This window comes from Halyomorpha halys, unplaced genomic scaffold (genome assembly GCF_000696795.3).
Source record: "Halyomorpha halys isolate HHAL.00 unplaced genomic scaffold, Hhal_1.1 Scaffold2346.1, whole genome shotgun sequence".
Lineage (NCBI taxonomy): Eukaryota > Metazoa > Arthropoda > Insecta > Hemiptera > Pentatomidae > Halyomorpha > Halyomorpha halys.
This window is the reverse complement of record NW_027108948.1, coordinates 7,455-26,482: the sequence shown is the minus strand read 5'-3', so window position 1 is coordinate 26,482 and position 19,028 is coordinate 7,455. Positions and strand designations below refer to the sequence as shown.

Here is a 19,028-nt window from a genome sequence, read left to right as displayed (position 1 = left end):
TGACTGAGGGGATCAGCTGATCGAACGTATATAAGAGATGTACCGAATACAATAAAGCCAGTGTTTTACAGCAGTTCAAGCGAGTTAGATCTTATTCCTTCTTCTCTTTTTTGACATTTTGCTTTCGCCAATACTTAACTTATATATATATACAATTTGTTGATTTTTGCCCTTTTACCGGAGCTACGAGGGATGGCTCGATATAATACACAATTTTTGAAATTCCACTGTTCAATTTGAAAATATGTGAGGTGCTGTGGCGCACTTCATTTTATTGACTTTTCACTAAATCTAAAAACACTAAAAGTAATACTGAAAATTGTGTCACTGTCACTTTTTCTGGGTTAAAGTTGTGATGGTCTCGGGTGTAAAACCTTGCCATCGGACTGGTGGAGGTGCTGGTGTCAGTGCCTGGAAGAGAGGATTGGTCAAAAATTGGAGGGAGTCCTTGACGTGCCTCCGACCAATGAACTCTAGCATTTTGGGCAGTTCTAGGAGTTGATGCAGTTCCGGGGGCTTCTTCCTCTTCCACGATGTTGTGCGGACCATCCTCCGCAGCATGGTGTCCTGGAAACGCTGAAGGTGTCGCTGCGTGCCTTCGGAGAGGTAGGTGAAGAGTGGTGACCCGTAGAGGAGCGCCGGCCTCAGAATACTTTTGTATATCTGCAGTATTAAGCCGTAAAGAGAGCGCTGGTGATGTGAGGAGGTGGTTGAGTCTGTAAGACCGCCTTCTTACAGTTTTAGTTTTCTGGTAGATATGGGTGGAGAATTTAAGATGACGGTCCAGCTTCACTCCTAGGTATACTATCGAGTTTGAAGTGGAGATAATCGTACTGTCCAGCTTGAGTGATTTCGGGAGAGTCGAAATGGTCACTGGAGTCACTGGAGCGGTAATGACGGTTTTTCAGGTTCCGCCTGCTGACAATGAGTGCCATGATGTGGGGTGGGGGTTTCTGAAGGTGGGGAGATCTAGGTTGGTAGGTGGGGATGGCTTGGCGCGCAGATTCCATGACAACTGACGTGAAGTGGCAGATGTAGTTGTCGACTTCCTCCACAGAGCGCAGCGTAGGTACATCTTTCAGCCTATGGCAAACCTCCTCTTTGAACTGGCTCCAGTCGGCCTCCTGATAGTTGAACTTCTCAGTCTTAGGCTCAGAGCTGCTCCCGTGCACTTCATAGGTCCACCGGGCGGTGATCGGAAGAGGTGAAATCAGACATGGAGCAACCCGTGATACGATGTGGCTGCCTAGTCAACAGGAGGTCTATTGACGATTGGAAGCCTGTCCCAAAATGGCGGTAAGTATGGGTGCCTGGGTGAACTAACGTGAAGGAAGTTGTTACCATTTGTCTTCCCGCTAAGTCTCCCACTCTCTCATGAGTCGGGAACATAGTTCGCTGAACATCTGATTCATTTGGGTCATCAAGTTCATCATGAGAAGCTGTGGATCGAATGAGCCGATTGGTAGGGGTTGCTGGGCTCCCATTTGGTCTGGTTCAGGAGAACCTGGAGAGTCCGGTACGGGCTCTGGCGCAGGTGCTGTAGTTGCCGGCCGGAGAAATGACGAGTAAGCCGTGGCTGCACTCGCCATTCTATTGGTCCTTGTTCTGGTGGTCGTGGTTGTCGGTGGTTGGGCTCGAGTTACCGCTGACGGTCTAATGGCTGCTGCTCGTAGTTCTTTTCTGGCTTCCCATTGGTCCATAATCTTCCGGCGTGTTTCACACCCACGGAAGGACGCCACATGATCCTGATCACAATTGGTGCACTTTGGGGCTACCACACTAGGGCAGGCACAGATGTGGCACAGCGCACGCACGCCTCAGTTGGAAGATTTTTCAGCGTGTCGAATGAATTTGGATGAGTAAACTCAACTTTTCTTTCTTGACGCGTCTGTTTCTTTTGTTTATTGCAATTGAAAAAACTGGGTCTATGTGTTCGCACTGGTTGCTCTAAGGTGGTAGGAACACGCGGCACTAATTCACAGTTCTTTGCACTTTGAAATAATAAAATGTACCTGAATATGGATATTCCACAGTCGCTGATTTCTTCAGGAGCACCAAAAACACAGAATATCACAGAAAAATCCCTGAGAACAAAGGCCTTTGTTGTACATGGCTTCTTTTACCATTTCAGTCACTATTTCTGGGATAATTTCCCATTGGGCTTTCAGTCCTACTATTATATTGGCTAATTCTCTCAGCTGGGCATTTATGTATTTCTGGATCTCGTGAGATAACTTTTTTCTCTTTAAGTAGCTTTTGACCCGTCCTTGAATTACTTCCGCCCTCTGGACGGGTCTTTCAATTTCTGGGTTGGGCTTCAGAGGGGCACCTCCTCCTCCCTCTCTCTCTTCTTTCTCTTTTTTCCTTTGGGGCTCATTTTCCCTTCTCGACTGTCAGGTCCTGTATCTTTGCCAGTTTCACTGCCACTTCCCGAAAACAGCCTGAATTTTCCTGCCACCATTTTTCTTTCGTTAGTCTCACTTTTTCCAGTAATTCTACTCTAGCATTAGATGCCAAGTCTCCCGCCATTAGAGCACTGCGGACGTATGATGATGACCCGCTTTTGCGTTCCCTTCCGACGCCGGTACTTGCGTACCCTTCCGAGTCCCGTGCCCCTGCACCTTATTATGATTATTAATATTTCCCTCCATTTTTATTTTGGAAAATAGCATTTTATACCTACTGCCAGGTATAACACAGCCGCCTCTTATTACCTCTTAGTACGCCGTCAATTCTAGGAACCGTCGCGCCTGTATTTGATTGTAGTTTTGGTCCGCCCCGGGTATTTTATTTCCCCGGTTCCCGTCATATCTAGTGAGAATCCCCCAATCCACCACCTGGGGAGGCGCCCGATGGAAGACTAGCTACTCCACACGGGCCCTCAACTCAATCACCACACAAATCAGAATCTGATGCGCCAATGGAAAACAGCGACTTGGCATGATCGCCTCAGGGCCACTCATGGCGACTATCGGAAGTTTTAGAAACTAACGAAGGCAGCAACAAAGAAGACGTCCGATGTTAGACTCTACGAAGGCGACCGCCTCTGAACTCATCCCAAGGAGGCTATGTTACTGGTAGAACACTACCGCCATGACATCGATGTGCGGAAGGGGCCCACTCTCAGAACCCTTCATGCCTCAGGAAGCAAACTACATGTTCGTCTCTTCTAAAACACTGAAGGCGATACTCAGAAGAACATAGGTTAATAGGGCCACTGGACATGATGGGGTACAAACTATCCTGCTCAAACAATTTCCACGAAAAGGAATCGCTCATCTAACGAACCTATATATTTCGTGTTTGAGGCAGAGATATTTCCCCGACAAATGGAAACATGTCATTTTGTTTCCACTCCTCAACCCGAATAAGTTTGGGACGCAGGCTGACCACTTCAAACCTATCAGTCAATTGCCTCATCTCGCTAAGGTTTACGAGAAGATCATCCTGAACTACCTTCGGAAGTTTTGTGATGAACACTTCGCAATACCTTACGAGCAGACTGGTTTTCAGGATCGCCTTAGTACTTAACATCATCTCATGAAGGTCCAGACTGAGATAAATACCACTTTCAACAGAAACGAGGCAACAGCGATGATATCCATCGACTGCAAAAAAGGCATTCGACTCTGTGCCTCACAGCATTTTATGCCGCAAGCTAGAGGACCTAGGATTCCCGAAACAGCTCTACAATATAATCGCCTCATTTCTCAACAGCTGAACCTTCGTTGTGCGGGTACATGGTGCATACTCAAGATCCGTACCTCTAACCTGCGCGGTTCTTCGAGGAGCAGTCTTCTCCTTTTTTAAGGAGATAAACCTGTTTTATTTTCAATATATACTGCTGATGTAGTTGGCAAAAACTACAGACAGGCAACAATCGCCGCATTTTCTCACGATATTGCCATCTACAGGAGCAGTATAAATGCCAAAACAGCTCTATGAAAGGCAGAAAAGTCTTTTTCTGACATCATCCTGCAACTTAAACATATTGGTTAGTTCAGTTAATACGGACAGTGAGGTGTTCGCTCAAAACAGGCACAAACAATCAACACTGTTCCGTATTACACAATCAAAACTTCCGAAAACTCAAAATGGCGGACCCCGTCATCTCACCTTCCAATTCAATAGTATATTTGGGCATAAAACTTGATCCCCACCTCAAACTCTCCACCCATCTCTACCAGAAGAGAGTGGAGCAGCGTAGGTTTTTTCTCTACGACAGAGCACTACTCCTGCAGTAATGTGTATCCTTGTTATTTTCAGGGCTCTGCTCAGCTTTTTGCTCTGTTTCCAGGCAATATCTGCAAGAAAACTCCTTCGTGCAGGAAGGTCGAGAACGTATAGAATCCTTTGTCCGTAATCCTGTCGTCATAGGCAGACCAGCTCAAGTCCTCCAACGTCACTAATATGGTCTCAATGCCTTTTCAATGGCCTGTAAAGGTTCGCCATTTAGCTTTACTTAGCTTTCTTGTAAGTTCTAGCTCTAATAACTCCTTCAGCATCCCGTTTCCGAACTTTCCCGACTACCTGCGCAGTTCTGTTTTGCAGTCAGACGAAACATTTTCTTTTCTTTTTGTGATCCCTTGCGATGTATTCTTTACCACCACACTATCAGCACGTCTTCACCTTCTTCTTCTCCGTTCTTCAGGGAAGAAACGCGTGATGTCCAGTTTTACTTGACCATCATGTCAGGAGGCTATGTGCACCTTTTGGCCAACATCTCCGAATTACGCGTCATTTGTAGGGTTTGTTCCCTCGCAGTTGATTATCTGGTCAGGATCCAGCCGATCCTTACTGTCTTCGGCTCTATGCCAATACTGGTAGCACTTCTGCCAGCCACCAGAGATATTTATCGACCTCCCGGCCTAGATCCGCCTTGTTCAGTCGGAAGTTAGGCCACCTCGGGCAAGATGCGGCTCTTCACCTCGCACGAACGGACATTGCAGCAGCGTCCTCGAAGTCTCCACTTATAGTTTCTCAGGCCTCTTGGCTACTTCCCTGGTTTTGAGTTAGTACTAGCCTCTAGGTCTTCCATAGCTAAAGGTACTACCTCTCCTCAGCACCTTGACCCTCGTCAGTATCTACTACTAGCGGCTAGCGATGGAGTGTATGTTCACCTGATAATAGACTGAGTTTCAGAAGTTTCTAATATGCAGGATCCATATTCATTCATCCAGCCTTGCTATACACCAGAAAAATCCTAACAATCAGGTAGAAAAATACCAGTAGTCTTCGAAATTCTCCCATCTCAGCATTCGAATAACATAGAGTCATCTACGCACGTTTCATATTTTCGGTTGGTTTAATGTAACCGACCTTCTCGTAGTGTTCTATTATCACCTCTACCAGGTCTTCATCACACCAAACATTAGAAAATCTTCTGAAAAATATGACCCAGATTTTGTCAAGACCTACATACGTCTTGACAAAACCCAACCTGTATATCTGCCAACTGCTCTTCTACAATCCGCCGGAGCCTCATTTCTAAAATAGTACAATTTAGTGATCACAGAAAGCATATTTATGGATCGATAACATTTTCAGCCCATTGTGCTATCTTTTTTATGAATCGGGAGGATCATGCTGTATCCCCAGTCCATGGGAATTCTCTTTTATCATATACTTCCTTGAACAAACTTTGAATAGCTTTAAGAAGTTCTTGACCGTCAGACTCTAAATATTCTGGTGCAATACCATCTCTTCCTGACGCCTATCCAATTTTAGGCTCTCCATTGCATCCTCTATCATTCATTACCTTCACACTTTCTTCGATAACAGGATCTCGGTCTTTGCAATGGTTTATTCCAGGGTTTTCGGCAAATAGTTCATGGAAATAATGCTTCCATCTACTGAGAATCTTTTTCTTGTCGGTAAGCACAGTTCCATCGCTTTCTTTTACATTTCGGATGGGCTTACTTTTCAACAAATTGTTGTAATAGATTCACGATGGTCTTCACTTAGCTTTTTATCGAAATCCTTGCGTGAACTTCTAGCTTATATTTATTCCGGGCTATTCAAAACAGTCCTTTTCCCTTTTCAGATACATTCCTCTTCCCACATGCTACACTTGCCACTCCAAGGATTCATGCCTTCCACATCATTCCACGTCTCCATCGAATGAAGTTGTTCTGAACTTGTTTTCTAAACTCTCCGTTTATAGAGCCTTTTTTTCTGGGTTATAGAGCCTTTTTTTCTGGGTTATCTAGAGCCTTTTTTTCTGGGTTATCTAGAGCCTTTATATTAATAGTTTCGAATGCCTTTTTTTCCTTTTATATTGTTCGTCCTAATTTTCTTTAGAAGTTCGAACTCTTTCCCAGTTAAAGACACTTCGCATTTATCTTTGTTTTTACTTACTATACAAGAGATTAATATCTTGATTTGTTCATTAATTACTTTTTCTCGATCTTAATTTTTTCTCCTTCGTATGTTTGCTTTTACCGTTATCCTTGCCCTCTTTTAGTTTCTACTATAATTTTTTTCGATATTACTCTACCTGTGAATTTCATGCTTTATATTTATTACTGTAATTATAATTTATATTTGATTTTGTTCATCTTATTTTTATTTTATTTTATTTTTATATAATTTCACAATTGTTTTTACATTATCTTACAGTCTTATCATAGTTTTACATTATATTTTATGCCATCTTATACTCCTACCTAGTTTACAATATTCTTTGTTTTCGTATCTTGTTTGTTAGTCATGAAGAAGCCCTGTAAAATTGGGTGTTGCATAATAAATTTTGTTGTACTACTTAGAGTTCCTTTTGACCACCGCCCGAACCATCTTTCTTCATTTATAACAAACAGTCAATTAATTATTTTCTAGTATTCATTTAAGATATTTTTGTGGCGAACGTATGTACAAATCCACCTATATTTGTAAGTGTATGTATAATCTGTCTAAATGTATATGATAAATACATCAACATTTATGTATAAAAATTTGAACGTTTATCAATTTGAACGTTGCTAAATTAGTTTGAAATTACCAAGAGAAAATATTTAAATATCTCCTATTGTAATTTTCAGAAACAGATTATTGACGACGTTTACATCAGGTAAAATGAAAGCCATATTTCCACAAATGTTAGTACCATGCAAATTGTTTATCAAAAGCAAACCGAAGTGTTTAAACGTTGATATGATCAATGAATTATCAGTTAAAATCTTCATGACCGCCATGTTTGGGACTGACATCCTTCCTTCTGGCGAAGAGGAGTTGATGATAAACTGCAAAAGGATTTTTGAACCTAAGGCTACCAGGATCCTTCAAATGATATTTCTTACCTACTTTCCTAAATTATCTACGTTTTTAAACATGAAATTCATGCCGAAAGATCTGGATGACTATTTCAGATCCCTCATGAACACGATACTCGACCAAAGAGAAAATGTCGATTTTGAAAGAAATGATTATACAAAGGTGCTCGTTGAAATGAGAAAACAAGAGAAAATGAATATTTATAACAGGAAAAACGATAGAGTATCGCAGACATTCGGTAAGTGCAATCATAAAAAGTAAATATATTAACGGTACGAATGGAGTACATTGATAAAAAACAGTCCACTTCATAATGTCATTTGGTAAACGAATCCTTTCTCTTTTAATAACATTTTTTAACAATATATCGAGGCGTTCAGTAATAAAACAGGGTAACTGTTTTTTTTATATCAATGGAATTTTAAGGTTTTAATTGTTGACAGATCTTTAGGTAATTTATTTTCTTATGATATGAGACAGATTTCATACTATGGTGAGAGGCTCCTATTTACCAATACAAAACAAACATTTTAACATTGTAAAAGTTTTATTTTGTCAGTTACTATGTTTTAAGTCCAAACCCCTAAATTTTCAAAGATTGTAACATTTATTTTATTCCATCTATAAAAGTAAATTACTATCCAGTATGTTATATATACCACATTCGTTGTTGTCATTTATCTTTAAAATATTTCTCAAACAAAAAACAAAATTTCCAATTAAAGCTTTGATAAATGTAATAAAACAGATCAGTAAACAAACTGAATCAACCTTGGAGGAAAGAGGAAAATACAGAGTATAATCTGGCAGAAAAAATAAAGCCAAAAACCGGTACAATTACAATGCGTGAAGGGTCAGGGGTTCAGTACTTTGTAAGGAAGCCATTTTCTGCCCAGCTAGGTTCAAACACGGGTTCTTGGAGTTAATAGCATCGTACCTTACCTACTATTAACCTCAATGTAATCCTAAACCCAAAGAGCTTTTTTGCTTCACTTCTGCTTTTAAGGGAATAGGGTTATTATTATAGAAAATAGGTTTTATTATTTTGTTTGTAAAATACAACGGTAGATGGTGACACTGCTCTAGCATGGGATAGCTTGGCGTTCATTAAAGCTAGAACAGTCTGTCGGGGCGTCAATTGTTGAAACATAATCTTTGTCTTTATTTATAAAACCCTTCCTAAATTCCACAACAATTTAGTAGCAGAGCCTGATTTTAGTGCGTAAAAGGGTTAAGTGACGAGTGTAATTTACGTATATTGACGGATACGTAAGCTTTGTTATTTATTTAGGACTTACCGCCGATATCAAAACACAAAGGACATGGACGCAACATTATACAACATGGAAAGGCTCGCTGCAGAAAATTACGGGATCTGGTCGATGAAAATTTAAGTATATTTAGAAGCAAAAGACCTATACGAAGAAATTATTAAAAGAGATCCACCGAATGGAAAAGATGCAGCTTGGAAAAGAAAAAACAAGCAGGTACACTCTATTATTATTTTAATGGTCAGTGATGATGTATTCCCGGCATCAGAAATGAAAAAAGTGTGAAAAAGGTTTCGGAAAAGTTGAGAGGTTTGAGGGCGTACCGGTGGAAAAAGTGATGGATTTAATGTTTGACATTACCAAAATTAAGAAAGACAGTGACGAAACAGTAGATGAATAGCTTGCAAGTTTTCAGGGTTTGGTCCAGGAGACGGATCAACTATATAAATTTTTGACAGACACAGAAAAAGTGAGGTACATTATAGAAGGCTTACCACCCTATTATGATCCAGTTGTTAACCCCATTTTGGCTAATAAGAACATTAAATTCAATGAATTAAGACATATGCTTTCATCATTTGAAAGGAGGAACGCTGTCAATAGAAACGATCAAGCATTGAAAGTCCAACCAAGGCGATCAAACTTTAATCCAAAAATATGTGCATAATGCCAGGTCACCTGAAAAAAGACTTCTGGTGGAATAAAGTAGAGAACAGACAACCCAGTGGAAAAAAAATTATACACAAAGGACTCATCCTAGGAGACAGAACAAAGCATCTTTGGCTAAAGAATTTGCCTATGTTCTATCGCCAATAGTAAAGGGAGTGAGTGGTACCTCGGTTCAGCATATACCTCTCATATGACTCCCAACAGGTCTCTGGTTGAGGAAGAAACTGAAGAGAACAGAGACATTTCAGTTGCTGAAGATGGAAGGGTCAACAGTGCTACCCATCGGGGGAACATTAAAGTAAAAGCTTGCGTGAATGCTTTTGAAAATAACCATACTTTTCGGGACGTTTTAGTAGTTCCGCAATTATATGATTACCTGCTTTACTAAAAATAGTGGAAAAGGGATATAAGGTTATACTTTCTCAGGATGGAGAGGTAATGATCACAAAAGAAGTGGATTTGGTGTGTTCAGGTGATTTTAAAAATAGTCTGTTTTCATTTAGATTAAAAAAATCCTTTGATATTGAAACGGAAGATGTTTGCCTCAAAACGGAAGTAGTTGAAAGAAAGATCTGGTATGAAAGAATAGGTCATATCAGTGTGAAAAAGCTTGATACTATGGCTGAGAAAAATATTGTAGTTGGGTTAAGTAAATTAGGTGGTGATCTTATTTAGAAATTGAGAATATTGTAGAAAAAACTAAAGAACAAGAAAGTAAAAAATATACTCATATCAAGAAGAAGAAACTCAAAAAGAAAAGGGGATTTAGTGATCCAAGGAGTATTGTTAAACCTTCTATTTATCCAGATGTTCTTAATTTCAGAGAGAATCGTGGTGAATATTGAACCCCCTGACTATGAAAAATCTAGATGCTGTCGAAAAGGGGGAGGTCCAAATCGCCAACAAAAGACAACAGACCAGTTGGGTGTGTTTGAACCTAGGACTCGATGAAGTGCTTTGTGAAACATTAAATAATATAGAGTGATCCAATAAAGTTAAAAATAAAATAAAGAAAGAAAAAAAGGGAATAATAAAACATATTTTAGGAAGGAAATTGTTATATAAAATAGGTTTTATTATTTTGTTTTAAAATAAAACACTGTTCTAGCGTGGGATAGCGACCATTGGGGCTAGAACAGTCTGTCGTGGCATCTATTGGTGAAACATACTCTTTGTCTTTATTTATAAAACCCTCCCTAAATTCGAAAACAGTTATGCCATCCCCTGAATTTAACATTTAAAACCTTTGAAGGAGTAGTATAATGGAGGGAGTAAGGTAAGCTGGCTGTAAACTAAAAAAGGCTGGACTTATGATGGACTAATGGGTATGGTAGAGAGGCAGGGGAAGAGTAAGAGCTAATCACTGGCTCGCTTCTGTTTTAGTTTAGATTACAATGGCTGACATTCCTATGAACTTCAACGTAAACCTAAGGTCCAAGGACGTGGCCTTTTTGGTTTCACTTTTGCTTTGAAGGAGATTAGAGTTATGTCACCCTTCCCTCCCCTCGATTAAAACTTAGTAAATAATCATGAGGTTTACAATAATTGATACATCAATATTTTTCCCATACCCTTTCCTCTTCCATATAAAAACACAGTCTTTCAGGTACTGAAGAGCTCTATTAACCAGAGTTCATCAACAAGGCCTGGTAACAAGAAATGGTCTTCCGATGGAATGTGACCTAGCGATGAGATCTTGCGAGCTTTCTTTGTTCTTTAATTAATCCGGTGTAGACATCACAATGGAAACGTTCAATTCAATGGTTACATGATTGATAGGCAATGGTGGTCGAATCGGTATTGCCAGATACTTCGTAATTTGACAGTTTTATTTACCCTTCAAGTAGGCGAATGGGGGCATAATCAGGACTGACTTTCACGAGTGTAACTCCATAGATAAGAGCTTCATATTTCCACCCTAAAAGAGGATTTCTTGACACTAAGGTACAATAAAGACTTATGAAGTGATTACAATTTGTTTTAACCAAGGGAGGTACTACCATTTCTATAAGAAGCATCCGTAGCGAAGTTTTCTTTCTCAGGTCGATAAATTATTTTATAGTTATGTGCAAGCAAGCGATTTTCGACTTTTCTTAGATGCTTTACATTGAACATAAAAGAAATAGATTTTCGGAATTTAGGTCCAATTAAGTACCATCTCCATTTGTAAAGAATTTCGATGATATCCAAATGAAGCTATTTTTAAAATTCTGCATCTTAGCCTTGGGCACTGTATAAATGGGGATGTAACCTAGCAGACTTGAAGACCATTTAATTGTATATTTCTGTTAAAAGTCCGAATTCGAAATTTTTCACGAACGCGATACTTCCCCCTTATTTAATATAAAGGCCTAGTAAAAATAAAAATAGCATGACAAAATATATTAAAATTTTTATAAAAAAATATTTTGGATGTTTTTTTGGTATTTAGTTTTTATTAGTAATTTTAGCAAAGTTGATTATTATTTAAAACAAATCTTAATAGAAAATTTAGAATCATGTTAAAGTGTAAAATAAGTTGAGATACTCAAGTTGTTAAGAGAATAAATACAAGATAGTACCTTGATTTGTTTTGCATCACAATATTAACTAATAGGTTTTACTAATATTATATTTTACTTGTTCTAAAATAAATTCTATAGTTCATCTACTTTTACTTTTTATAAAAAATGAAATAAAAAATATTTTATACCACTTGACTAACTTTCATTTTTTTTTTTGTTCAGATATGACTAATGAAATTGCTTTAGCCCAAGCATTCATGTTTTTCTTTGCTGGATTAGACACAGTATCACTTCTAATTCTTCACTTAGCATTTGAATTCTCAAGATCAAAGTACTGTCAAGATAAAGCTCGTCAAGAAGTAAGAAGTATCCTGAAGAAATTTGATGGTTATTCTTGGGAAGCTGTGAGAGAAATGAAATATTTGGAGCAATGTATATTAGGTAAATATTAGTTAAGAAAAAGGCTAATTTTATTGATGATTTATTTATTTTCATTATTTTTTATTTTATTTTTTTTTTTATTTTTTTTTTTGCTTGATGATATAAAAACAAATGTATTATGTATGCTATATAGTGTAATTTTTAGATTTTACCTCTTATTTAATTTAAATTAAGTGACTTATTTCTTTTCCTTGCCTGCTTTTTAAGTCTTGATGTTGACCTATCTGGTTTCTCCTCACACCTAACCAATAGAACCATCTAGTTCTGATCAAGAACTTAAGTACAGCTAACGTGAATGATTCAAAGCAGGAAGAAAATTATATTTTTCCAGAAAAATAAAGACACTGGTCAAAAATCAAAATATAAAAATACTGATAGAAACATTGAATCTGTCATCTATCAGCTAAATAATTTTGTAACACTATATCCTCCTCAGACTTTACTTTCTTGACTCTAATTCAGTAATTTCCTTCAATAATTTTTTTGTTTTTAATTTTATAAGTGGGGGATGGGTAATACAGTGATTCCAAAGTTTTTGAAAACGGAGTAGAATACATTATCAATAAAAATCAAGTATATCATTGTAACAGCTAAAGAAGCACATTGAGCAACAATACTTCCTGGAAGTTGAAAGGAAAGTCATAACAGCTGCAAGGAGGACCAGATTATGTTATTTTATTACTTGTTGCCATGTATGTACAATTATGTAACATTGTAAATATAGAATGTACACTTAGCTTAGCTTCAAGTTTTTTTGTTAAACAATCTGAAAGCTGTTGGGTCAAGGAAATACAGAGCAACACATTCAAACAGATGGTATATAAATCATTGATTAATATAAATTGGATGGACCCAATATAAAAAAGAATTCTTGCAATATGAGCGATGGGATCACATGGGGTTAAGAATGGATAAGTGTTTGGAGGAAATGTTCCTTGATACATCAAAGTCTGAAAATGGTTAACAGAACCATCTATAAAATACGTGAAAATCTTTGAATTTAAAAAATATTAATTATAAAATAATGAGGACCAATTATGTATGTCAACAATATCAGAGCCCTATTCAGACCAATTCTAAAATATGATTCAAGAAAAGAGTATTAAAATATCATGTCAATATATGAATTTACATATACATGTACATATATAGATATTTTTATATATCCTAGAACAAATGCATTTAAATTTAGTACCAATGACATAATATGAATTTCTCATTAATTCTCATTCTCGCTTCTTTTTTTCTAGAAACACTAAGACTTCATCCATCACTTCAGTTTCTTGTTAGAATTACTGACAAGGATACACAACTTGGAGGGGTCAAAATTAAGAAGGATACAAGAATTGTAATACCTATACACAGTGTACATATGGATCCAAAGAATTTTGCTGACCCAAATAAGTTTGACCCCGATAGATTTAATGTAGAAAATCAACCAAATAAATTTGCACATCTCCCATTTTCTGATGGTCCACGGGTTTGTCTTGGTAATTATTTAAAATATTTTAGCAGTGAAAATGTTTGTTCTGTAGATAAACTTAATTTAATAAAGTAACAGGGGCACAAATTATATTTTAAATACATTTAATTTATTGAGGAAATCAGGACAGTGGTGTAAGTTAAGTTTGGTTTTTTGGTAGAAAGTAAATTTAATTGAAAGACTTGTATGTAATAATATACAATTTATGTACTTAAATATTATCTGTATAATGTATAAATATCATTTAAGTAAATTTTAAAAAATGCACTTTATCGCTAGAAATTAAACTTCATTTACCCCACTGTCATTCTAACCTCATCCACAATTCATGAATAAATAATAATCAAACAACTGTAAGGGAATACTCAGCAAATATTTAAAATTATATTGGTTTTTATAACTTTCTGCTACCAAGAAATATAAAGAAAAGATAACTGGAGGGTTAATAATACTTAGATAAGAAAATTCAGTTTTGTGCAACACAATCAAATTTAGACACTAACTAAAAAGTGCCAAAAGATGTGTGGAACTTGTTAGCAAACAGATAACAGATTAGTAAATGGTATTACTGTACATGGTAATCCAAACTAATTAAAACCAATTAACAAAAACTTTAGATTACCAAATATGAAAAAAAAAGAAAAATGTCTTAACTAAAATCATGATTAAAATGTAATTTAGTTTTCAAAATATATTTTTCAGGAAAACGTTTTGCAATCATGGAAACAGCCACACTCTTTGCACACATCCTTGATCATTATGAATTATCTCTTAGTCCTCAAACGACTCTACCACTCCAATATGAGCCTAAAACTCTGTTTCACACTCCAAAGATACAAACTTCAATTCATGTAACATTAAATGAAATACCTTGAACTACAGTGGGATTAATATTGAAAAATGTATGCGAGATTTTCAAAATCAATAATGCTATTGTAAGCTTTCTTCTATCATGTAAAACAGTCATTAAATGGAGTAAGAATATATTTGAATCATTTTATTAGAATTTTTATAAAGAAACTCATTTGTAGATTAATCACTATAAATTTTTGATACAAATATAATTTTTTTTATGATACAATAAATTTTTAAAGTAGTTTCAGGAAAATAAATTTAACCATTTTTGGATTTCTAAATACAAAATTCTTCAAGAGCAAACCTTTTATGAACCTTTATGAATAACATCACTTTTTGACCTAGTTCAATTTTACATTTTCTAAATTAATTTATTAAACTATTTTTTTTCTTAACAATTTTTATAAATAAATCTAAGTAATATAGTACTACTAATAAACTGTAGATTTGTTAATATAAATTTTTAATTACTCCTAACATGATAAAATTTATCCTTAAACATATCTTAGGAAAATAAGTTTGATAATTATAAAATTCTTTGACAACAAATATTCTTTTTTAAGAATTTCATCACTTAATGACCTAGTTCAGTTTAACATTACTACATTTAACTTAATTTATTATTTTATTAGTGAAAGCAAAACTACATAAGTAAATTTTAAAAAGCAAAAACACTTAACTGTCAAGTGTAATTAAATATAAGTTTATTTTACAATTTCTATCATGAGAGTTCCTCCAAATCAAAATATATAGGATATTTAGGTTCCAACAGTACTGACTGAGGAAGATATTCAACTGGAATCTTTGTTTGAGGATTTATTCTCAACCTATATTTCATGAGCAATCTAGCAACCCCAAATTTAATTTGAAGCAGAGCAAACCTCATAGCTGCAAAAATAAAGTTAAAAAAATTAAGTAAATAAAAAACAATATATAGATATAAACATAAATTAGCATTTAAAGAGAAAATTGTTAGGAACACAGCCAGGAAGAAATATACAATAAAATAAATTATACTTGATTAATGTAAACTGACCTTTCAACCTAAGTTTTAGATTTATATCAGGGCTAAGGAAAACAAGGTACAGAATCATGGAATGAAGATGAATGAATAAAATAAGAAGAATTAACAAACGTTTCCTATATAATCTTACTTTATTAATTTTCCTGACTGCACCCCAGAATTATGTAGTACTTTATTACTTTTTGGTAAATGCAGTAAAATGCAAGTTACATTGAGCAAAAAATGTAATAAAATATATACCTACTCAAGAATTACGTTGCTATTGTGTAGCCCTCTAAATTCTCCCATTAACACATCCTTTTTTGGCCCAATTATCTTATGTAATACTTTATTTTCAAAAACCTTTAGGCGCTGGTCTTGCCTTAATATAATAGGCCACATTTCCCATTCATAAATAATGCAGGAACTTAGTTAGGAATTAATTCAGATATATTAGAACATAAAAAAACAATATAAACCCAAACTAATAATACCCACTATTAATCTAAATTATAATTAATCCCATCAACTTTCAGTAATATTTTTGGGAAAGGAAAAAAAATAAGATATTTTTACAGGATTTTTTGTACAAGATCATAAATTCCAGTATTTATTCACAAATTACTTCCTAAAATTAAGTTTTATGGGATCAAACTGGCATAAGAAGCATGTTATAACAGAAGCCACATCCAGCATTCATGAGCCATTGGTGTCAAGTTTTCCACTATCATATAAGGTTTTAATACATTTTAAGACAATTCGTGATAAATACCATTTTAAAAAAATAGCTTAATGCTTCATTAATCTGATGAATGATTTTATTTTTAAATATGCAGTAAAAATTTCAAAACAAAATCGGTCTAAAAATATTGATATTAAGCGTATTTCTTAAATTTTTTTTTAATAAATAATATTCCTTTTAGTTAAACTATTGTCTTTATTGTATTGTACATAAAAAAAATCTTTCTTATTGTACTTTCTGATATTCTTGAAAATAATTTTTAAAATAGAAAAATCTGAGATTTTTCTTAAAACTGAATGAAATTTGACTTTGTAGAACTTAGTTATGTAATAAATCCATGTAATATTAAATATCTTCTAATATTAATAATTTCTTTGAAGAAATTATTAATATTAAATATCTTCTAATATTTGATCAGATTTTAAGTGTTTAAAAATACTTCATTTGTGGTAGGCAATATTTTGTGATATCAGCTTGTGTGATCCTCAAATTGTTGCTTTTCTTAAACTGTGCCATATATGAGAATACATTTTTTGTTTTGTGTTTGAGGTATTTCATAGTTTGCACTATAGACTAGAGTTGATTGGTTAAAACTCTGATAGCTTTAGAGAAGTCTGTATTTTCTTAAACTCTCAGTATTTTCTAAAACTCTAATAAGCTTTAGAGAAGGATGACCTCAATAAAGAAAGTAACCATAGTCTATAGTACAATAATATCTTTGAAATACGACCAATTCAAATCAAATCAACAATTTTTTTATTGTCAGATATGCCATTAGTAGTGATATGTTATTTATTCTGAATTTTAATTTTTTATCCATACCAATACAAACTCGAGGTCCTTCACCAAAAGGTAACCAAGTGCCGGGCCTCATGATGTTATCGTATCTTTCTGGCTTGAAAACCTCAGGATCAGGATAATAATCAGGATTTTTATGAATAGCACTCACAGGAATTTGTAAAGCTTCTCCTTTCTTTATTGTATAGCCATTGGGAAAAGTATAATTTGTATTGCAAAGGCGAAATAACTGAGGTAGAGAATGCAAGCGTTGTGATTCTGAAAATTTTGATATGACAATGAACTTAGTGAAATCAAACCAAATACATGAAAATAACATATTATAAAACAATGATACCCACAGAAACTATGAAGAAATTGATAACTCGGCACTTAATTAATAATATCAACTTCATCATGGTGTTTATGAATATAAGAAAAAATAAAATTATTTTTATTTACAGAACTAGGTTATTCAATTTTAATCCATCATTAGTATCATTTCTTATCAAGTAAATAAATATTTATACTTTAATTACCACCAGATTTTTTTTCAATATTTAAATTTTTTTTAGGGTTATTGCATTTATTTACAGTTAAAACAATATTAAAAGTGAAATTTTGGTCTTTTAAATTTTGCTTTACCATATGGTAACACTTGGTGATTATACTGTCATGAATTGAACCTGACTTTTTTTCCCTAGTTTACTAGTATAATTAATTAAATTGAATGTTTTTACTTGTTTTTTTATATTTTATAAAATATTTTTCATAAAGCGTATCATAAATCTTCTTCAATGCAATTCACATATTTATTTAATAGGTCTGCCATACAAGATCAAAATGTTGCACATTGTTCCTTTTTGCAAAACAAGCCCACCACTGCAACATTTGAGAAACACATCAAACCATTCGGTATACGATCAACAGAATTATGCAATTTGATTACGTGTGGTCTTTTAGGCCTGGATTCTTTTATAATATAATATAATAATATTCAGCCAATCTTTCCTTTTCAAGCCATATAACAATTTCCAGGATGCATGCCGCCCCTCTTTGGGGATGCTGGACAATACTTACCTTAAGTATCCATAAAAATCATACTAGCTTACATGGGAGTACCCAGGCCCTCTCCCTCTCCCCCCTAGAAGTGAAGAAAATGATTAATTTTTTTTATTAACTAATAAAGCACAGCTATAATCAAATATAATTTTCTTAAAATTTTGGTTTAAGATGATGAGCCTTTTCCATGCTAAAATGTCCCAACCTGGTTGACTATGGCTACTCTCCTCTAGTAGTACACCCTTGCTAGTTTAAGCTTCTTAATACAAGCTTCTGGAAATATGTAGACATTTTGTCTATAAAATGTTCTAAATATGTTTTGTTTTCTGGTTAATCTTGTTATCATGTTGTGAATTTTGCTGATTGCTTTCTGCTAGGATATCATACTCTTGATAGTACATTTTTCACCAACTATTTTCGTTTCAATAACGGAGCATAGTGTCTACTGGATTAACAATAACAACGTAACTGATTACTGCTGATTGTATTACTGAATTTCCACAAATAACTTTTTTGTTCAGGATTCCTCTGACAGATTGAAAGAAGATACTCCCGGAGACTATTATAGAGGTATTCAGACAGGTAACCGAATAGTTTCACCTGAAGGTAACCAAATTAATAGGTTCAGTACCTGATTAAAGAGGTTCAGCTCAAGCCCTAAATTAAAAGTTGTAAGGAACTTCTCACTCCTCACCCAGTTGCCTGAAGAAAACTTCAATAAATAGAAAAATTACAAGGATTTAATGAAATCACTGTAGCATTGTCATCCCAGCTTCACTCCATGGGTGTTATTACAATAATAATAATAATTATGAGAGATAGTTGACCGTGGATGATAAATGAGGAGAAGATGGTTGGGGGTGCGGTCAATGAAACACAAATAAGTATGACTAACTTATTTTAATGTGCCGACGTTTCGGCTAGAGTTTCTAGCCTTCTTCAGGGCTGCTCG

General features: G+C 35.0%; 2 protein-coding genes across 2 annotated transcripts in view; one reads left to right on the top strand and one right to left on the bottom strand.

The window, feature by feature from the left end:
* Positions 1-14,623, top strand: part of LOC106691430 (cytochrome P450 6B1) — a 40,619-nt gene extending 25,996 nt beyond the window's left edge. Inside the window, exons 4-7 of the mRNA XM_067047215.1 lie at positions 7,038-7,507; positions 11,936-12,154; positions 13,405-13,644; positions 14,340-14,623. Of these exons, the coding sequence (XP_066903316.1) occupies positions 7,038-7,507; positions 11,936-12,154; positions 13,405-13,644; positions 14,340-14,512 (1,102 nt within the window). The 3' untranslated portion in view covers positions 14,513-14,623. The remainder of the gene's footprint in view (positions 1-7,037; positions 7,508-11,935; positions 12,155-13,404; positions 13,645-14,339) is intronic.
* LOC106691431 (probable cytochrome P450 6a23) overlaps positions 14,550-19,028 on the bottom strand; it is a gene marked incomplete at its 5' end in the record, with an annotated part of 11,858 nt that continues 7,379 nt past the window's right edge. The window contains 2 exon segments of the mRNA XM_067047216.1: positions 14,550-15,380; positions 17,060-17,293. Of these exon segments, the coding sequence (XP_066903317.1) occupies positions 15,214-15,380; positions 17,060-17,293 (401 nt within the window).